This window comes from Amblyraja radiata, chromosome 19 (genome assembly GCF_010909765.2).
Source record: "Amblyraja radiata isolate CabotCenter1 chromosome 19, sAmbRad1.1.pri, whole genome shotgun sequence".
NCBI lineage: Eukaryota > Metazoa > Chordata > Chondrichthyes > Rajiformes > Rajidae > Amblyraja > Amblyraja radiata.
Window position 1 is genome coordinate 9,245,045 of NC_045974.1, and position 20,674 is coordinate 9,265,718.

The following is a 20,674-nucleotide window of genomic DNA, read 5'->3' on the forward strand; positions in this document are numbered from 1 at the left end:
AGTTTGAGAGATACAGCATGGAAACAGGCCCTTCGACCCACCAAGTCCGCACTGACCATCGATGAAGGATCCCAATAATGTCACCTATCCTTTTTCTCCAGAGATACTGCCGGACCTGCGGAGTTATTCCAGCATTTTGTGTCTGTCCTCTGACCATTGATCACATGTCCACACTATTTGCATGTTCTCATCCACTCCCTGCACACTAGGGGCAATTTACAGTGGCCAATTTAACCTAGAAACCCGCACGTCTCTGGGACGTGGGATCAAACCGGAACATCGACACGGTCACAGGGAGAACGTGCAAACTCCGCACAAACAGCACCCAAGGCCAGGATCAAACCCAGGTCTCTGGCGCTGTGAGCTAGCAGCTCCACCAGCTGTTATATCATCTCTTTACAGATGGTGATGAGTGCCTGGAACATGCTGCCATGGGTGTTGGTGGAGGCAGATAAGATGACGACATGCAAGACACTTGTGGATTGTAACATGGATATGCATGGAATGAAGGGATATGGATAGTGTGCTGGCAGATGAGAGTTGGTCTCGGAGCATGTTCGGCGCAGACATTGTGCATGTACTCCAGAAATGTTGCCTGACCCGCCGAGTTCCTCCACCACCTTGTGTTTTACTCAAGATTCCGGTTCCTTCTGCTGTAGGATTTTGTCGCATTGAACTCCATGGAAGTAAAATGTGGATCAGTAATATGCTGGACACAGCACATCGGGAAGAAATGAGACTCCTCCTACTAGACAAACAAGACCAATTCTAAATGAGTTGGTCCCCATTTATTGATTTCTTGGATTCATGTGGTACCACAGTATCGTGAAAATTAAAAGTTTCAGGTATGGGTGAAAGACGATCTAGAATATAAAAAATCATCTCCTTGTGGCGATTGAATAAACTCCCTCCTGCTTTCCCTCCTCACTCATTTCTTTTCTTCACTATTTTCTTTATCTGCCTTTCACTCACGCTCGCTAGTCTATCCTTCACTTTCTACAACCTCTTTTTCCCTTCTTACTTTTCCCTTTAAAAAAAAAAAATTTTTTTAAAAGGAAGTTGTACAGGGAATGTAATTTGTTAACATAATTTTGGGTACCTGTAAAAAGGTGCCACTGTATTGTACTTACTTCTAATAAATAAAATTATTTTTAAAAAAAAGATCTCCGTAGCAGTGAAGCAGACGAGGTGCGATCGGAGGTTGGTCAGGGGGCAGGTTCAACTCTCTAGTCAGCACCTCCTTCAGCTGCAAGTCAAATACAAAAGTAAATTGTGCGCAAGGTGCCATCAATACATGTACGGTCCAGTCACTTGGGTGAATTGTGTGCTCACAGCTGCGTCAGTCAACGTCAGCCATTGGCTTCTAATCTACGTAATGGTCCATGCACAGAAGTACACATCGCTGCGAGTTATTGTATTCATTGGTTTTTAATAATGACACAACATCATTGCAGGGATCAAAACCGAATCAATATTAACACCAAAACATTTGTACGTGTCAACACACCAGAACAAGTCAAGTTTACTAGTTGTTACCAATTTAATAGGCAATTCATTAACATGCCCTTTTCTCCGGGAATTAGACTTTAGAGATACGGCGCAGAAACAGGCCCATCGGCCCACTGACTCCGCACCAGCCAGTGATTACCCCGTACACTAGCACTATCCTACACACTAGGGGCAATTTACAATTTTACTGAAGCCAACCAACCTACAAATCTGCACGTCATTGGAGTGCGGGAGGAAACCGGAGCACCCGAAGAAAACCCACGAGGTTACAGGGAAAACGTACAGTACAAACACCGTATAGACAGCAACCGTTGTCAGGATTGAACCTGGGTCTCTGGCGCAGGGAGGCAGCAACTCTACCGCTGCGCCACTGTGCCACCCCAAATTAGTTCCTGGTAACAGCAAGTCAGTCTCAGGAGTGCAAGGCTAAAGCTGCCAAGGAGTGCAGTTTCCAAAGAGAAAAAGAGGTCCCAGATGCGTGCAAACTGCTAATGCAATGGAAAATGGGTTGGGATTTTTTTGACAGCAAGAAAGAAATCTCACTTGGGACTGGCATAATAGTCGCTGGTGCGGAGAAAACAAATGCTCCACCTGGCAACACCTTGCAGTAGGATTTAGCTGGGCCAACTGCACAGCAGCTTTCCTGCAACTCTCCAACACCGGGTTACTCCAGCTTTTTGTGTCTATCTTTGGTTTAAACCAGCAACTGCAGTTCCTTCCTATACAAACACTGCATCAGGTGGTAATTTCAAAATATCATTTTTGAGATACAAAGTCTAATCGCAGGGTGGCGCGGTGGCACTGTAGTAGAGTTTCTGCCTTATAGCGCCAGAGACCCGGGTTCCATCCTGACTAAGGGTGCTGTCTGTACGGAGTTTGTACGTCCTTTCTTTGACCCAGGGAGCTCCGCTTTCCTCCCACATTCCAAAGACATGCAGGTTTGTAAGCTTCTGTAAATCATCCTTAGTGTGTAGAATTGAGCTAGCATATGTTCGTCTGCTCGGACTTGGTGGGCCAAAGGGCCTGTTTCCACTCTGTACCTCTAAATCCTAAACTAAAAACTGAAAGATGCTTTGCTGTTCAAACAAGCTTCGCTCAAAAATGAGGGGGGGGAGAGGTAAAAGAAGTGTGTATCTGTCCTTTTCTTGGGCATCGCTTTTGACAATACAACAGCAATATTTATTGGTTGCTGGAAACCCAAATAACAATCATGGAAAAACTCAGTCAGGCAGCAATTCTGGAGAGAAACATAGAACTAAAGTGCAAGGTGAAATACTTTGTCACTGCGGGATAACTCAGATGGAAGTCAATAAATTAGATTCAGATGCTAAAGAAACAAAACATTGCCCCATCAAACATAATAGTTCCACCTGAAAAAGAAAATGGCATGGGATTCCCAGCAAAGTATACAGTGCAAATGTACCTGTGTAGATTCATAGATACCAAAGCACAAAATTGCCTCTGAAGTTTATTTGCAAACTATACAAAAAGGCTGATTTTTGATCACTTTAGTAAAACATTTTTAAAGTCAGTGCACACTCAGTGGGCTGAAGTGATGTATCATCACTCAGTGATGTATCTCTTAACTGAACCACAAGGAAACATGCAAGCATCTGCCCAAAACAATAATAAGCTTTACAGTAAAATCAGATAGCATGGTTCCATCTTCCTTGTTTACTTCATAATCACTGGGGCAGCAGGACAAGCAGCTAAAAAGCCTGAGAAATGGAAATGCAGTCAGATACACACGTGTCACACTCGTGTCCACCTATGATCAATCATCATGAGATTTCAAACTAGAAAATCAGCTTCTTGGTACATTTGAGAAAAATGTTTTGCCCCTTGTACAGTTAGTTCAAAGTTGCCCTAGATCATGATGCTTATAATACGGTACTTGCTACTTATTTATTGTGTTTTTTTTGATAGATTTGTCTTTGGTGGACCTAGTCAGCTCTGACCAAATGCACTACAATCCTCATCCAAACAACCACGTCTTATGTACACAAATAACAAACTAAAAAAGGTCAGGATAATTCCTATCCATAATGCTTGGACAGAATGTCGAGCATGCTACCGGCTTAGCTGGCTGTCATGATGGTCCCAGAACTCAGTGTTTCTGAAAAGATTAACTGAAGCATGGAGACAAGCAATAGGATATCGTTAGACCAAATTGGAAAACTGTGTCCAGGATCTGAGACAAAGAGGATAGAAAACTGAAAGCAGTTCAGGGGATGTTATTCGGCTGATTAAGTGTCTCGACCTGAAACGTCACCCAATTCCTTTTCTCCATAGACGCTGCCTGACCCGCTGAGTTACTCCAGCATTTTGTGTCAATCTTTGGTGTAAACCAGCATCTGCAGTTCCTTCCCCCACAATGTTATTTGTCTAATACCTAGAATGGGCTGTGTATGAAGGAACTGCAGATGCTGGTTTAAACCGAAGAAAGACATAAAATGCTGGAGTAACACAGCGGGACAGGCAATATCTCTGGAGAGAAGGAATGGGTGATGTTTCGGGTCGAGACCTTTCTTCAGACAGAAAGAGTCTGAAGAAGGGTCTCGACACGAAATGTCACCCATTCCTTCTCTCCAGAGACGCTGCCTGTCCCGCTGAGTTACCCCAGCATTCTGTGTCCAGCTAGAATGAGCTCACTGTTTTATGAAGGTTGGCTAGGGATATGAATGAAATAAACACTCCCAATGTGTCTTGGCATTGAAAGGATGATGCCTCTTGGGTGCGAATGTAAAGATGCAGTCACTACTTAAAAAGGGAATTAATTTAAGAAAGTTGAGGCAAAACCTCTCCCACTCCTCGGGCCCCCACCAAAATGGTCATGGGGCTTTAAGAACACTTTGAAGAACCAGCACCTTTGAAATGGGAAGATGGGTTCTTGAAAAGCAAGGGAGTAAAGGCAGCTCCACACTCATGTCCACATTGCACAAAGTGGGGAACACCGCCCAGTCCATCACAAGTACTGACTTCAATACCATAAATGGGATCTATAGGAGTCACTGCCTCAAAAATGCAACCAGCATCATCAGAGACCCACACCACCCTGGCCACCATCTCATTTCACTCCTGCCCTCTGGAAGAATGTATCGGAGCCCAAAAACTATAATATCCAGCTTGTTCTCTACAATTTGATTTGAGAATTAAGGGACAGAAGTTTAGGGGTAACATGAGGGGGGACTTCTTTACTCAGAGAGTGGTAGCTGTGTGGAATGAGCTTCCAGTGGAAGTGGTGGAGGCAAGTTCGATTTTATCATTTAAAAATAAATTGGATAGGTAAATGGACGGGAAAGGAATGGAGGGTTATGGTCTGAGTGCAGGTAGATGGGACTAGGTGAGAATAAGTGTTCAGCACGGACTAGAAGGGCCGAGATGGCCTGTTTCCGTGCTGTAATTGTTATATGGTTATATGGTAACCATCAAACTATTAAACATCACAACCTCCAATTAAGCTCCAAACAACATAGATAAGACATTGTTTTGGCCTTGCATGATTATTGCTAGTTAATATAACAGTGTGTATTATAATGTATTGTGTAATATATATACAGTGTGTATGTTTTTTTAAAGAATACTATGTTTACATATCTCTTGTGCTGTTGCAAATAAGAATTTCATTGTTCAGTTTCGGGACATGTGACAATAAAACACTCCTGACTTGCAATCGAGATGACAATCAGAACAGTCATGATTTAATTGCAAGGCAGAGTAGTCTTAATCCTAGTCTAAGCGTGCTCTCCTAAATTGTATTTGCATCATTGGATATTTGCAAAACACTTAAAGACGAAATCTAAAATCAATAGCAAGTTCCCCTAGACTTGCCTGTGTCTCCGGCGGCCATTAAAGTTTGGACTTGTTGCTTATTTATCAGATCTAAACTGGCACTTTATCTATTGAGTGGATTTCCCAACTGGGGAATTAATATAGACAGGAAAAGCCTGGCAAGGTGCATGCGGCAATTTCAGAACTCCCATCTCATACAGGAATACAGGCCAAACAGGCAATCTAGTGGGAATCACAAAGTTGATGGTTACTCCAAAATTGTGCACAGTCCAGGTGACTATTTGCGTTCTAGCCACAGAACCAGATCTACAAATAGGGTTGCCAACTTTCTCACTCCCAAATGAGGGACAAAAAGGTCCTGCTTTTCCCCCCCATATCCCTTGATTCCGTTAGCCCCAAATCTAACTTTCTATTGAATACATCCAGTGAATTCGCCACCACTGCCTTCTGTGGCAGAGAATTCCACAGATTAACAAATCCCTGGCTGACAAAGTTTATCCTCATCTCAGTCCAAAAAAAGGTTCACTCCCAGTAACAACCCACCCTGCCACCCCCACACCCACCCCCCCTCAAAAGCTGCCAACTTGCAGTCCTGTAGCCAAATGCCATCCTCAAGAAAAAAGGACCAGACACCATTTACAGTCCAAGGAGTGTGCAGTGCCTGCTCTGCTACCAAAAGGTTTTCATCACCCAGAGAGACTGCAGTAGCTTTGGGCAATCAGCCAAGGACTAGTTATTGACACCAAGCTACTCTTTCGTTCAGGCTCATATTAATAGGTTTATCTGATTTTCTAAGCAAATCTATTACGTTACATTAAAATTTAATGCGTTCATATAATGCTCTTACGCCTATTTTAATGGTGGCAAATATTAAATGGGGCTATTCTTCAAATATAATAGTGGACTAAATGGAATGCAAGCAAGCAATCAGATGATGTATTAATACATACACGCGGCATTTCTGCCAACATATCAGAAGCTTATTATAAAATGAAATCGGACGTGGTCTCTTTCTATTTAAAATATGCAATTTAGACGTGGCATTTGTTATTCAGGATCTACTCAGAAATTACATAAATCATGCTTTTTGAAATTGGATGCCATTATTTGGATCACTTTCAACAGGTAGTCCAGATTAATGCGAGGCAACAGAACAGGTAGTTATTGACATAAATTTTGGTAAAAGAGTAATATTTGCGAAAGCCTGAATGTAAAGGTGGAGGCAAATTGTTGGTAATGTTTAAAAATTAATGTTTTAAAATTTACATCAAAATGAGCTGTTAAATGATTTTAATTTTCAAATATGTAATTGATTAGAAAAAGTCATTTAAGACTAGAGACATTTAGAAGCTGTTCAAAAAACCTTTTACAGAACTAAAAATAATCTGTGGTGGCATAGAGACTTGGGTTCGAATTTGACAGCGAATGCTGTCTGTATGGAGTTTGTATGTTCTCCCTGGGACCACTTGAGTTTTCTCCGGGTGCTCCAATTCCCACTCCCCCCCCCCCCCCGCCATTCTTAAGACGTGCAGATATGTAGGGTAATTGGCTTCTGTAAATTGTGGGGATAGAACTAGTGTACAGGATGATCATTGGTTGGCATGGACTCAGGGGGCCGAAAGGCCTGTTTTCACACTGTACCCCCAAACTAAGACAAAGTGCGAGAGTAACTCAGCAGGTCTGGCAGCATCGCTGGAGAACATGGATAGGTGAGATTGTTTCGGGTCGAGACCCTTGCGACTGAAGGAGTCTAAAGAAGGATCTCGACCCGAAACATCACCTATCCATGTTCTCCAGAGATTCGGCCTGACCTGCCGAGTTGCTCCAGCACTTTGTCTCCTTGTGTGAAAACCAGCACCTGCACTTTTTGTTTTTCCCTTTTACAGAACAGACTCTCACAAGGCCGTCGAGGCACTGAAGAGACAGGGCCTCAGTTTCACTACCCATGGACTTGTGAGTGGATATAGGACATCATGGCAGTAAGGCCTTAACTCAATAGGATCTTCAGAGCTGCCAAAGGGTGGTGTAGCTATGGGAAAGGAGCACGCAGGAAGCAAATTAGTGTAGCGGCATAATAGAGGATGAGTCGCACCCGGCCACTCCCACTTCTCCTCTCCCATCGGGCAAAAGGTAAAGAAGTGTGAATACGCACACCTCCAGATTCAGGACAGTTTCTTCCCAGCTGTAATCAGGCAACTGAACTATCCTACCACAAACGGGAAGCAGTCCTGAACTGCTATCAGACTATCTTTGACCAGACTTTACCTGCACTAAACGTTATTCTTTCATCATGCATCTGTACACTGTGAATGGCTGGTTTGTAATCCCATGTTGTCTTTCCGCTGCCTAGTTAGCACACGACAAAAGCTTTTCACTGTACCTCGGTGCACGTGACACTAACGTAAACTGAAACTGGCTTAGGTAAAGTACATGAGATGTGTAGGAAGGAACTGCAGATGCTGGTTTAAACCGAAGATGGACACAAAATGCTGGAGTAACTCAGCGAGTCAGACAGCACCTCTGAAGAAAAGGAATAGGTGACGTTTTGGGTCGAGACCCTTATTCAAACTGCTACAGACAGTCTGAGGAAGACTCTCAACCCGAAGCGTTGCCTATTCCTTGTCTGACCAGCAGAGTTTTAGATAAAGTACAATCCCACCCGACGCTGAAGTGCAAAACTTACAACTGCCCAAAGTCCCGTTTCTGAAGAGACTTATTTTAAAGGCATTTAAAGTTTAATTACTACAAAACTCCCACGTTCAACAATGCCATGGGGTGCACCGCTCGCATTTGGAAACAATTTGTATCATATGTCAAGACAAGAGGAAGCAACAACTGCATATTAATTAAGAGCTAATAAGTAGTTGCCTCAGATTTAAATATCGTTTTTTTTAAAGTGTTTTTCTATAATACCTTCGAAGATGAAGAGCTCCATTTACTTTTGTGGAATGTGCTTAATTCCGTGAATAATAGTGGTATTTTCCTGTTAATTATACAGTAGACAACACATTCTCAACATGTTTAAGTGCTAACCTGTTAATGGATCTTCCATTTAACTGGTGTAAATATCACATTTTAAACTCCGAAAATAGCCGTGAATTGGAAAAATATTTTTGTTATACTCAATATAATGAGTTCTCGTAAGGGTGCGCTCCCAATAACATGCCTGCTAATTACCAATCTATCAGTTACACACTTAACAGGCGCAAACAATGCTATAGAGCTGCATATACTACACTTCAGTTTGTTCATCAAGGAGAGTTTGATACAGCTCGGGTGTAAGTAATCTTATGCAAGCATCAATGAAACATGAACTCCAGATTCGCCGCTTATCAACGCTGTAGCTAGAATTCAAGGTCTTACATAGACTACACTTCTCTAAAATAAAACTAAATAGAATCTTCCCACAAATCTCTCCTATTTGTGATAAATGTCTACATTTAGAGGCTAATTTAACACATATACGTTTGCAAACTGTATAAAACTTAAACATTTCTGGACAGATATTTTTGAAATAACTTCAGAAGTTATTAATACAAAACTGGACCCAGACACAAAATTAATAATACTTGGAATATCAGAACAAAGCTTAACACTCACAACAAACCAAAGAAATTTCCTCAATTACAGTATAATAACCGGAAAAAAATTAATATTAAAATTTTGGAAAGGCCCTACAACCCCCACAATTAAAATGTGGATTACGGAAATGTCGGAGACCCTATACTTAGAAAGAATTAGACTTGTCTTAATGGACAAACAAGATCTTTTCCATAAAATTTGGGCTCCATTCATTAACTATCTGAAGGGATAGATTGGCACAGCACGAGGACCCAGCTGAAACTTGAACTCAGGAATAGATGAAAAACTATACTTTATAACCTACGAACCTATCTCCATTGATGTATTACAGGTAACCCATTCCACCTCCCTTGTTTTTCTGTTGCGTTTTTTTTTTGCTTTCTTTTTTATTTGTAACTTTCTACCCTCTCTTTTTCCCTCTTTCTATAAAAAATAAAAACACTAGAAGCAGAAGTAATTGATAATGGAAAATTTTAATAATGTACGACTGATGTATATGAAAAGTTTTTTTACTATAATATGTAACTACATTTTATAATATGTCTACTTCTAATAAATAAATAAATAAATAAATAAAAAAAAGAATGATATTATCTTCACATTCCACATACCATGTGAAATAGGATTTTAACAACATTAAAGGGGTGGAAGATTGCAACCTTCACGTGGTCCGCCCTGTTTCGACGAATGCAATCAACCCAGCATGCACAATCAAATAAGATCAAATAGAACAAGTTGTCCTACAACTTTAGGCTGTGCACACCATACGCAAGAAGACAGCAACAGCAAAAACAAAACTCTTGTGCATTCGATAATAGGAACAGCAGGTCAACAAGACAAAGATGTTTAGTGTAGAGATACAGCGTGGAAACAAGCTATTCGGCCCAACAAGTCCGCACCGACCAGCAACCCCCGCACATTAACACTATCTACTAATACACACGGGACAATTTACACATACACCAAGCCAATTGATCAACAAACCTGTGTGTCTTTTGAGTGTGGGAGGAAACCGAAGTACTCGGAGAAAACCCACGCAGGTCACGGGGAGAACGTACAAACTCCATACAGACAAGCACCTGTAGTTGGGATCAAACCCGGGTCTCCAGCACTGCATGCGCTGTAAGGCAGCAACTCTACAGCTGCGCCACCATGGCCGTCCACCTGATTTCATAGACCAAGTCTTTAAAAATCCTCCCATCAGAAAGAAGGTATGCGCAGGTCTGAAAACTATAACGTCCAGGTTCAGGAACAGCTTCTTCCCAACAACCATCAGGCTTCTGAACAACACAAAGTCCAAATAAACTCCCAACTATGAAGTGCCTTGTTGCATTAGGGCTTTGTGTAGGAAGCAACTGCAGATGCTGGTTTATACCGAAGATAAGACTCAAAACGCTGGACCAACTCAGCGGGGCAGGCAGCATCTCTGAATAGATGGAATGGGTGGCGTTTCAGGTCGAGACCCTTCCTCAGATTGAGAGTCAGAGGTGAGGGAGACACAGAGATAAGGAAGGGTAAAGTGTGTGACAACGATACATCAAAAGAGATGAAGTTCAAGGAAATTGTGGAATAGCACAGAGGGGGAGCAGCGAGAGGATGTTGTAGAATCCTTGTCGGAGATGGGAAAAGAACGTCTTCAAAGTAGCCATACCTTGCGGAGATTTCGCAGTGGATCAGACAAAATGTGTAGGAAGGAACTGCAGAGGCAGGTTTACACTGAAGATAGACACAAAATGCTGAATGCTTTGTTTTGATCATGCACTATGGTTGGGTTTATTTATTGAATTTTTCATGTTTATTATATTATCCATAGGGTAATGCATTCACAAACCAATTATGCTGCTGCAAGTAAGAATTTCATTGTTCCATTTGGAAGTGGATGCCGAGAGGATGGTTCCAGTATTGGGAGAGTCCAGGACCAGGGGGCACGACTTCAGAATAAAGACCTGCTTTTAGAATGGAGGCGAGGAGGAATTTCTTTAGTCAGAGGTTGGCGAATCTGTAGAATTCATTGCCACGGACTGCTGTGGAAACCAAGTCATGGGGCTGTTTTAATGCAGAGATTGAGTCGGTTCGCGATTGGTAAGGGCATCAAAGATTGTGGGAAGAAGGCAAGAGAATGGGGTTGAAAGGGAAAAATAGATCGGCCATGATCATGTTAGGGGTGGCACGGTGGCGCAGCGGTAGAGTTGCTGCCTTACAGCCGCAGATCCTGACTGTAGTGTAGTGTGTTTGTACGTTCTCCCTGTGACCGCATGGGTTTTCCCCGGGTGCTCTGGTTTCCTCCCGCACTCCAAAGATGTACAGGTTTGTAGGTTAATTGGCTTTGGTAAATATTGTAATTTGTCCCTACTGTGTCGAATAGTGCTAGAATTGCTGGTCAACATGGACTCGGTGGGCCGAAGGGCCTGTCTCTGTGCTGTTTCTCTAAACTAAACTCAATGGCAGAGCAGACTCGATGGAAAAAAATGACCTAAGTCGGCTCGTATATCTTATGGTTTCGGTGCTTATGACAATAATACAATTGACTCTTGATAAACTGATCGCCGTGATACGAGCTAGAATTAAACTTTACAGAATCTTGAGCAGTTTGGTACTGATGGATTGCAAAGACAACTACTTATGATGCAGGAAAGCAATCCATTTCTGACCTTTAAGTGAACTGACACCATTGCACTTCAGCATCAGAACAAATCCACATCAGCGTGGACTTTTACAGGCATTCGGTACAATTAATGTTCATTCCGATGCCATTGCTGTTGATTGCTGTGAAGGTTTTGTGGTGAATGATTAAGCATTAGTGAAGTCACCACGAGTGGATGAAGGTGCAGAATACAGAAGACAAACGGAAAGATTGTCCATCTAATTTGTCCCGTCCGCACGTCCCTAGCCCAAATTGCTTTGCTGGTATTGTCAACCGAACGCCACATCAGTTCAACATCACTGGGGTTGGCTATTCCACAGAGACCACACCATGCACTACACACGACAACTCAAACATGCACATTAAATCCAAAGCTTGTTTGAAGAATATATTGACCAACATCAATAATTCCACCTCATCACAATGTTTCCATTCACTCTAAGCAGGCCACAATTCAGAGGCTTGAACTAATGATCCAGAGTTTAGTTTTGTTTAGTTTATTAGACAATAGGTGCAGGAGTTGGCCATTTGGTCCTTCGAGCCAGCACCGCCATTCACTGTGATCATGGCTGATCATCCACAATCAGTACCCTGTTCTGCCTTCACCAGTGCTGGGACCCCAGCTATTCCCAATATATATTAATGATTTGGATGAGGGAATTGAATGCAACATCTCCAAGTTTGCGGATGACACGAAGTCACACGCAGATACTCGGGAAGACTCGTGAAGATTTTTCAACACGTTGGGAAATGTCCACGAGAGCCCCGAGTACCAACGAGTGGCCATTACCGTAAATCTCCGAGTTCGAATCAGGGCAAACTCGGAAGAGCTCTTGGAATGAACTCGTACCGTGGGACAGGGCTTTATGTCTCTCTTGAAAGCATTCAGAGAATTGGCCTCCACTGCCTTCTGAGGCAGAGAATTCCACAGATTCACAACTCTCTGGTTAACTCTCCAGATATTGTCACCTGTACAGAGGTACAGTGAAAAGCTTTTGTTGCGTGCTATCCAGTTAGCGGAAAGACAAAACACGATTACAATCGAGCCATTTACAGTGTATACTGTAGATACATGATATGGGAATAACGTTTAATGCAAGGTAAAGCCAGCAAAGTCAAATCCAGGATAGACCGAGGGTCACCAATGAAGTAATAGTACTTCAGGACTGCTCTCTGATTGTTGTAGGACGATTCAGTTACCTGATATATTAAATCCCACCCTGCATAGTTAATTTAGTGATAATACTATGCAATAAAGACAAGTGTGAGGCAACTTTAGAGTTTATGTGCCAGGAATTGGGTGAGAGGCACGCAAACATGGCCTTATTCCATGGACTCCATGAATCACAATTATGTTCTTGGTTAAATATATACTACACGATCGAATGGCACAATTTCCAACTTCTCTGTGGACTTATAGAATCTAATAATCCTTTCATCCACTCTCCACAGATGATTGTACATTTCTGTCCCAATCTTTCATCACCTCCACATTGGACACAATGTTAAATGTTATTATCTTAACAACTTTGGTTTACATTCCATGGCAAACAGTCTCACTGTGACTTCACCCCTCTCTGCAAAGTAAAACTAACTCTCTCTCCGCCCCCCCTCCCCCCCCCTCTCCCCAAGACTTAATGAAGGCTCCTTGACACAGAAGCTGATCGGCCTGCTGAGTGCTTCCAACATTATCTTGTTCTTGTTCATTACTACAGTAGAGTCTGCTAAGTTCAGGACGGAAGATAAGACACAAAGTGCTGGAGTAACTCAGCGGGACAGGCAGCACCTCTGGGGAGAAGGAATGTTTCAGATCGAGACCCTTCTTCAGACTCAAGTCTCAGTCTGAAGAAGTGTCTCAACCCGAACCGTCACCCATTCCTTCTCCCCAGAGATGCTGCCCGTCCTGCTGAGTTACCTCCAGCATTTTGTGTCTCGCTTCAGTGTAAACCAGCATCTGCAGTTCCTTCCTACACAACAGGATTTCAGAAGCAGAGTCAACAGTAGTTACAAACAAAAAAAAAAAAAAAAGGGACTGATGAATATTTCAGAGGATTAACACCACAGGATTGAAGAGGAAGAGCGAGATTGTACAGCAAATGGAATTGCTGTTTGAAGAGCTGGCAGGGAAATTATGAACTGAACAGTCTATGTTGTGTCACGCTACAGTTCCCTCAGTGACAGGAAATAAGTAGTTCAAGTTGGCAAGCAGTGTTTAAGCCAAAGATTTTTTTTTTTTTTTTAAAACAGCATATTCTTGGAATATTTAGCGGGTTCACGAGTTCTCACTGATTCAGGAAGTCAGGTAACTTCCTGGTATACAGCTCATCCCCCTCCATGACACACTGGTCAACCTGAGGAGCACCTTCAGCAGCAGACCGATTCCACCAAGATGCAGCACAGAACACCACAGGAGATCCTTTTTCCCCCAGTGGCTATCGAACTGTACAACTCCTCACTCTTCTGTCGTGGGGTAGACTGACTCCCTGCATCCACCCCTCTCCCAATCTTTGCACATCCCCAATCCTGGACTTTCTATTTGTCACTTTAATTTCATGTATCTTGTTGTGTTTTATGACTGTTGGCAGACCAATTTCCTTCCTGATGGAGTCCAACCCAGGTAACTATTTGCATGCTTGCCACAGAAGCAGATGTCTACAATCATGTATTATAATCGCTCCACACTCTTAAATCTCTACTGTACACTGTGGATGGCTCGATTGCAATCCCGTGTTGTCTTTCCGCTGGCTGGTTAGCACGCAACAAGAGCTTTTCAGTGCGCCTCGCTAGACGTGACAATAAACTAAATCTAAACTGAAATTCAAGTCGACGACATTTAATCAGAACAGGAAGGTCAGGGTGCCTCTTGGCAGAGATCAAGAGATCAAGATCAGTGACCTGAAACATACAGCCTGCCACTTCACCCAACAGCATTCCTTTCCAATGAAGTCACAATGAACTGCAGATGCTGGCTGGCATCTTGTGTAGAACAACGTGCGGGAGAAACTAAGGGGGCCAGGCAGCATCTCTGTTGGACTTGTCCACTGAGTTACTCCAGCACTGGCTGTTCTGTACAAGATTCCAGCACCTGCAGTTCTTAGTGCCTTTGTCGGACAGGATTGATGTTGGTTGACGTAGCAGGTTAATGTTTCGGGTCACTGACCTTTCATTATAACTGGACAATGACACGAGGAACTGTTCCTTTCCCATTTATTTCCCCAACACCCATAGTATTTGTGCTCATCGAATAGATTAAACTTGCACAACCCTAAGAGCATTTGGGAATTGTGACCAGACTGCAAGTGCAGCCAACTTTATTATTCTTATTGTTGTTGTTTGTGATTAATGTTTTCAGCTGCGCCTGAGACGTATTTATTAGAACCTCTCCCTCTTCTCCCCTCTCCCATTCGGCAAAAGGTATAGAAGTGTGAAAACATGCACCTCCAGATTCAGGGACAGTTTCTTCCCAGCTGTTATCAGGCAACTGAACCATCCTACCACAACCAGAGAGCGGTCCTGAACTACTATCTACCTCAGTGGTGATCCTCAGACTATCTTTGATCGGGTTTTACCTTGGACTAAACATTATCCCTTTATCATGTATCTATCTATACACTGCAAAGGCTTGATAGTAATCATGTGTTGTCTTTCCGCTGGCTGGTAAGCACACAACAAAAGCTTTTTACTGTACCTCGGTACATGTGACAATAAACTGAACTGAGGGGGTGGGAAAAGGAGGAGAGGGGGCGAAGAGCGGAGTGGGGGGGAGAGGGGAGTGGGGTGGAGAGGGGAGGGGAGTGGAGTGGGGTGGAGAGGGGAGTGGAGTGGGGTGGAGAGGGGAGGGGAGTGGAGTGGGGTGGAGAGGGGAGGGGAGTGGGGTGGAGTGGAGAGGGGAGTGGAGTGGAGAGGGGAGTGAGGTGGAGAGGGGAGGGGAGTGGAGAGGGGAGGGGAGTGGGGTGGAGAGGGGAGTGGGGTGGAGAGGGGAGAGGGGAGTGGGGTGGAGAGGGGAGGGGAGGGGAGTGGGGTGGAGGGGAGAGGGGACTGGGGTGGAGGAGGGGTGGAGAGGAGAGGGGAGGGGGTAAGGGATCACACACACCTTCTGCTGTCTTCTGGCCATATCGGTGGGTTGTTTGGCGTTGAAAGGGTAAGCGATGCACCTCAGCAAGAAGACATAGAGCTGCAACGCCTTCCTCTTCTTGGCGTCTTCCTCCTTCTCCCGCTGGAGCCTTTCCTGCTCTTCCTTCTCCTTCTCGCTGGCCAGCGACGGGCTGGGGCTGACGGAGCGGGCACTGCCCGAGCCGCTGCCCCGACTGGGGGGCATGGAGCGCCCGCTGGCGTTGCTGCTGCTGCCGCCGCCCCCCGTCCCCGACCCCGTCCCCCCGCCGCCGCCGCCGCTCAGACCGCCCAGCGAAGGCTCCTTGGAGAAATCTCCAGCCAGCAAGTCGTCCGACTCTTCCTCGCTGGAAGACGGGTCCAACATCGTGTACTTCTCCCCCTCCTCTCTCTCGCTGATCCCCGAGTAACAGCAGAAGGACAGGACACCAAGGTGAAACCAGTCCTTAAGAGGGCACCTTGTGGCAACAGTCTGTCACTCTGAGGACAACACGAACACACATATATACACACTGCCTCTCCTCTCCCTCTCTCACTCTATTTCTCTCTATCTCCTTTCTCTCTCTCTTCTCCTTTCTCCCCCTTCTCTCTCTCTCTCCCCCCTCTTTTCTCTCTCCTTTCTCTTTCTCTCCCTCTCCTTTCTCTCTCCCCTTTTCTCTCCTTCTATCCCCTTATCTCTCCCTCTTCTACCCCCTTTTCTCTCACTCTCCTTTTCCTATCCCCCTTCTTTCTCTCCCTCTGTGTATGTGCGCGCCTGCTTAATAAAGTGGAGCCCGCGATAGGGCGGAGTTGGTGCTCCGAGAGTGTCTGGCACAAACCTATCAGAAGATGAAGCCCGAGCAGGAAGAACACACTCACAGGTGGTCAACCTGTAGCTTTGGTGAGCACGCAACACGTGGTGACTATGCGCTGGAGGGAGCTCCCACAGCTGATGTTAAACTTCCCTGCACCAGCCTCTCCCTCGCCGCTCATCTGAGAATACTGCTCTGGGAAACACATGCAAGATATCTTAATCACTTGCCTGTTTTTTTTTTTAAATCTCCCAAAACAATATTACTGTAGCACAAAGCTTGCAATTAAACGCAGGACAGAAGAGTAGGTGTGTAGCCTCTTCGCTGAATCTGATCCACCTTTATACTGGAAAACCATGCGAATTATGAGTCTGGACAATTATCATTCGAGATTGAATTACTTTAAAATCTCGTAAAGATAGACACAAAATGCTGGAGTAACTCAGCGGGACAGGCAGTATCTCTGGAGAGAAGGAATGAGTGGTGTTTTGTTTTTCATATATAGATACTAGACTAACTGGGACCTGTTGGGTCCCAGCATCACACGGGAGGGCTGGTCCCCCAACGCAATATTCCACCTATCCACCAATTCCAATATTGGTGGGGGGGGCTTTCTGGAGCGCTGGTATGGTTGTTGTGGGCTGAAGGGACCGATTTCCAGAGGGCTAGTATGGACATTGTGGGCCGAATGGATTCTTGGGCTGGCGGCTCAGTCACTCAAGCCTGTTGTGCTGGCAGCTCACTCACGGCTGGTGGGCTGGCAGTTGACTCACGGCTATTCCTTGAAATTCTATTTCAAGAAGGGTGCAAGGCCACCAAATTCAAGTGCAGTTTCATACCATTTCAAGCAGGTGCAAGGCAACTAAAGACAGCGAGTTGTGATCTCTCCCTCCTCCATCTTGCAGAGACTGAGCCACACCCACACTTCTGGGTTTTATAGTCCCTCCCCCCCTCCCACCAGAAGGGGCGTGGCCTGCATGGCGTGATTGACAGGAGAGAGAACCTCAACATTTTTTAAACACTAATAACTCTTTTATTTTTCATCGATGGGAAAAATCCTCAGCACCTGATGAGCGGAGGGGGTCTTTGAGTAAGATGGCCAAATATCACAGCCGTGCGTAGTAGCGTTTTTTTCTTTAAATCAATATAAAGCACAAACAGGAAGTGGTCAAGATTAGACTTTTAATTATATAGAAGGCAATGCAACTTTAATTGGGCAAGGCAACTTTAATTAGGCAAGGCAACTTTAATTAGGCAAGGCAACTTTAATTAGGCAAGGCAACTTTAATTAGGCAAGGCAACTTTAAATAGGCAAGGCAACTTTAAATAGGTAAGGCAACTTTAATTAGGCAACACAGCTTTAGCATTTCTAAACCAAAGGCAACACAGCTTTAGCATTTCCAAACCAAAGGCCTCTGTGTCCTGGAGCCGACCTTGAAGGTACTGGAGGCAATATCCCGGTCCCTCTCCTTCCAGCCCACCCCCCGCTTCCTTCGTCGCCAGCGGTTCGCTCCACCTCAGGTCTCTGGGGTCATAGCTCAGCGGCTTCTGAGCTTCTCCCCTGCAGGCTGCGGCCCCGCCGGGTCTTTCTTCACAGCAGCTTCTTCATTCGGCTCCACGGCACATCCCGGGAGCCTTCTGCCGTCACCACGGTGCATCCCGGTAGAGAATCAGTGGATGTAAATGCCGTGCTAGCCCCATGGATTTGCACGCAGGAAGGTGTGTGCCAACACCCCTCACCCATTTTAGTCCAGATATTTTAGGCCACCTCTCTACAAGACAAGAAGCTTGAAAGCACACACCACCAGACTCAAAAACAGTTTCTTCCCCTCTGTTATCAGGCTTCTGAACAGCCCCTCCATAAGTGAAGGTATTGTCCGATTCACAACGACCCCATTGTGGACATTGGACTTTGTTCATAAGCTCATAGGTTCATAGGAGCAGAATTGGGCCATTTGGCCCATCAAGTCTACCGTCACTCACTATGGCTGATCTATCTTCCCCTCTCAACCCCATTCTCCTGCCTTCTCCCCATAACCCCTGACGCCCGTACTAACAAAAAGGCTCATTATCCTTTCCTTCAGTAAAGGACGCATGAGGAATCAACGTGGGGTCTAATACGTCAGCTCTACCGCTGCGCCACCGTGCCGCCACATTCTCCGCATTTTCTTGTTTTACTTTAAACATCAAATCTTCGCCTTTTGTCTTATTCAGAGTTACTGCTCGGGTTCCACATTGAACTAAATCACTTTCAATCTTTCTGTAAAAGTCCATTATGTTATTGTGAATCTTTCCTAAAGGCCACTTATCCAGATGAAAAATTAACATTTCCTGATTCAACAACACTAAATCAAAATAGCTTGTTGCCTCCCTGGTTCCTCATTAATCTGCTGTTAGAAAATAAAATTCTCATACACACCATGAATTCTTCCTCCACACTATTAATGCTAATTTGATTTGAACAAACAAGATGAAGATTACAGTCTCATGACTGTCGTTAAGTATGTCTCCAATTTCTCCATTTATTATGACCCCTACTATCTGAGGATCAATTGTCAACTCCCACCAATGATTCCTGCTCCATTGAAATTTACCGAATAGTGAAAGACCTGGTGGATGTGGAGAGGATGTTTCCACTAGTGGGAGAGTCTAGGTCTAGAGGTCATCGCTTCAGAATTACAGGACATTCCTTTAGGAAGGAGATGAGGAGGAATTTCAGAGGGTGGTGAATCTGTGGGATTCATTGCCACAGAAGGCTGTAGAGGCCAAGTCAGTGGATATTGTTAAGGCAGAGATAGATAGATTCTTGATTAGTACGGGTGTCATGGGGTTATCAAGTTAAACGATCGTTTACATTGTCGTGGTGAAGAGGCTTGCGTGACCCCATGATACCAAGAGCGATGCCGTCGGAAGCACCAGCTTCTGGTAGGACCACCCATGGCGGTAAGGTCGAGGGTGAGGGTCCAGACTAAGAACGATCCAACCTACAAGACCTCAACGGCGGACCAGGTGGACAAAGTTATCTTGAACTCAACGGCTGTGAAGGCGGATGAAACAGATCTATCAGCTCCAATCGTCTCGGTTCCCTTGCCATTGTAATTCATTGATTGATTTGTGAAGGACCGGGTGCTTCTTGGAGTGAAACATCAAGTACACGTCAAACAAACACACGCACAGGCGTCCTCCGTCTGTGAGCTGTAAAGACAGGATTGGACACATAAGCCACCTGCGAGTATATAAAAGCAACAGAACGTAGACCATCATGCTCGACCTTGAGGGATCGCCATCACGACGACGAGGATGGGGTTATGGGGGAGAAGGCAGGAGAACGGGGTTAGGAGGGCGAGATAGATCAGCCATAATTGAATGGTGGAGTAGACTTGATTAGCCGAATGGCCTAATTCTGCTCCTATCCCGATTGTTCCCGATGTTGGGGAAGTCCAGAACAAGGGGTCACAGCTTAAGGATAAGGGGGAAATCTTTTAGGACCGAGATGAGGAAAACATTTTTTCACACAGTGGTGAATCTCTGGAATTCTCTGCCACAGAAGGTAGTTGAGGCCAATTCATTGGCTATATTTAAGAGGGAGTTAGATGTGGCCCTTGTGGCTAAAGGGATCAGGGGGTATGGAGAGATGGCAGGTACAGGATACTGAGTTGGATGATCAGCCATGATCATATTGAATGGCGGTGCAGGCTCAAAGGGCCGAATGGCCTACTCCTGCACCTATTTTCTATGTTTCTATGTTTCTATCACTTATGAACATATGTACTTTCTGTTTCTTAGCTCGATCCAGTTTCCTCCCAGCTGTGATCAGGGAACAGAACCATCCTACCACAACTAGAGAGCTGTCCTGAATTACTATCCACCTCAATGGAAACCATCAGACTATCTTTGACCGGAATTACTGGCTTTACCTTGCACTAAACGCTATTCACGTTATTCCCTTAATCATAGTAAATGGCTCGATTGTACTCACGTATTGTCTTTGCACTGATTGGTTAGCACTCAACATAAGATTTTTACAGTACCTCGGTACATGTGACAATAAATTAAACTCGAAACACCAAAATGATTGTAATACTTTTGAAGCAATAATTGTTCTTCTTCACTGCCTTTATCCCATTGTTCATTATCAGGGCCAGCTTAGTTTAGTTTAGTTTAGAGATACAGCGTGGGAACACTTTGGCTCGCTGAGTCCGCACCGACCAGCGATCCTCGCACATTAACACTATCCTACACTAGG

General features: G+C 44.5%; 1 protein-coding gene across 6 annotated transcripts in view; it reads right to left on the minus strand.

Annotated features, from left to right (window-relative positions):
• Positions 1 to 16,229, minus strand: part of cadps2 (calcium dependent secretion activator 2) — a 393,466-nt gene extending 377,237 nt beyond the window's left edge. For 5 of the 6 annotated variants that reach the window (XM_033037627.1, XM_033037625.1, XM_033037624.1 and 2 more), the window contains exon 1: positions 15,621 to 16,004. In XM_033037627.1, coding sequence (XP_032893518.1) covers positions 15,621 to 16,004 — 384 coding nt within the window. Of the gene's footprint in view, positions 1 to 15,620 lie in introns of all 6 variants that reach the window. The other variant, XM_033037622.1, reaches the window with a different exon arrangement.
• Positions 16,230 to 20,674: the final 4,445 nt, after the last annotated feature.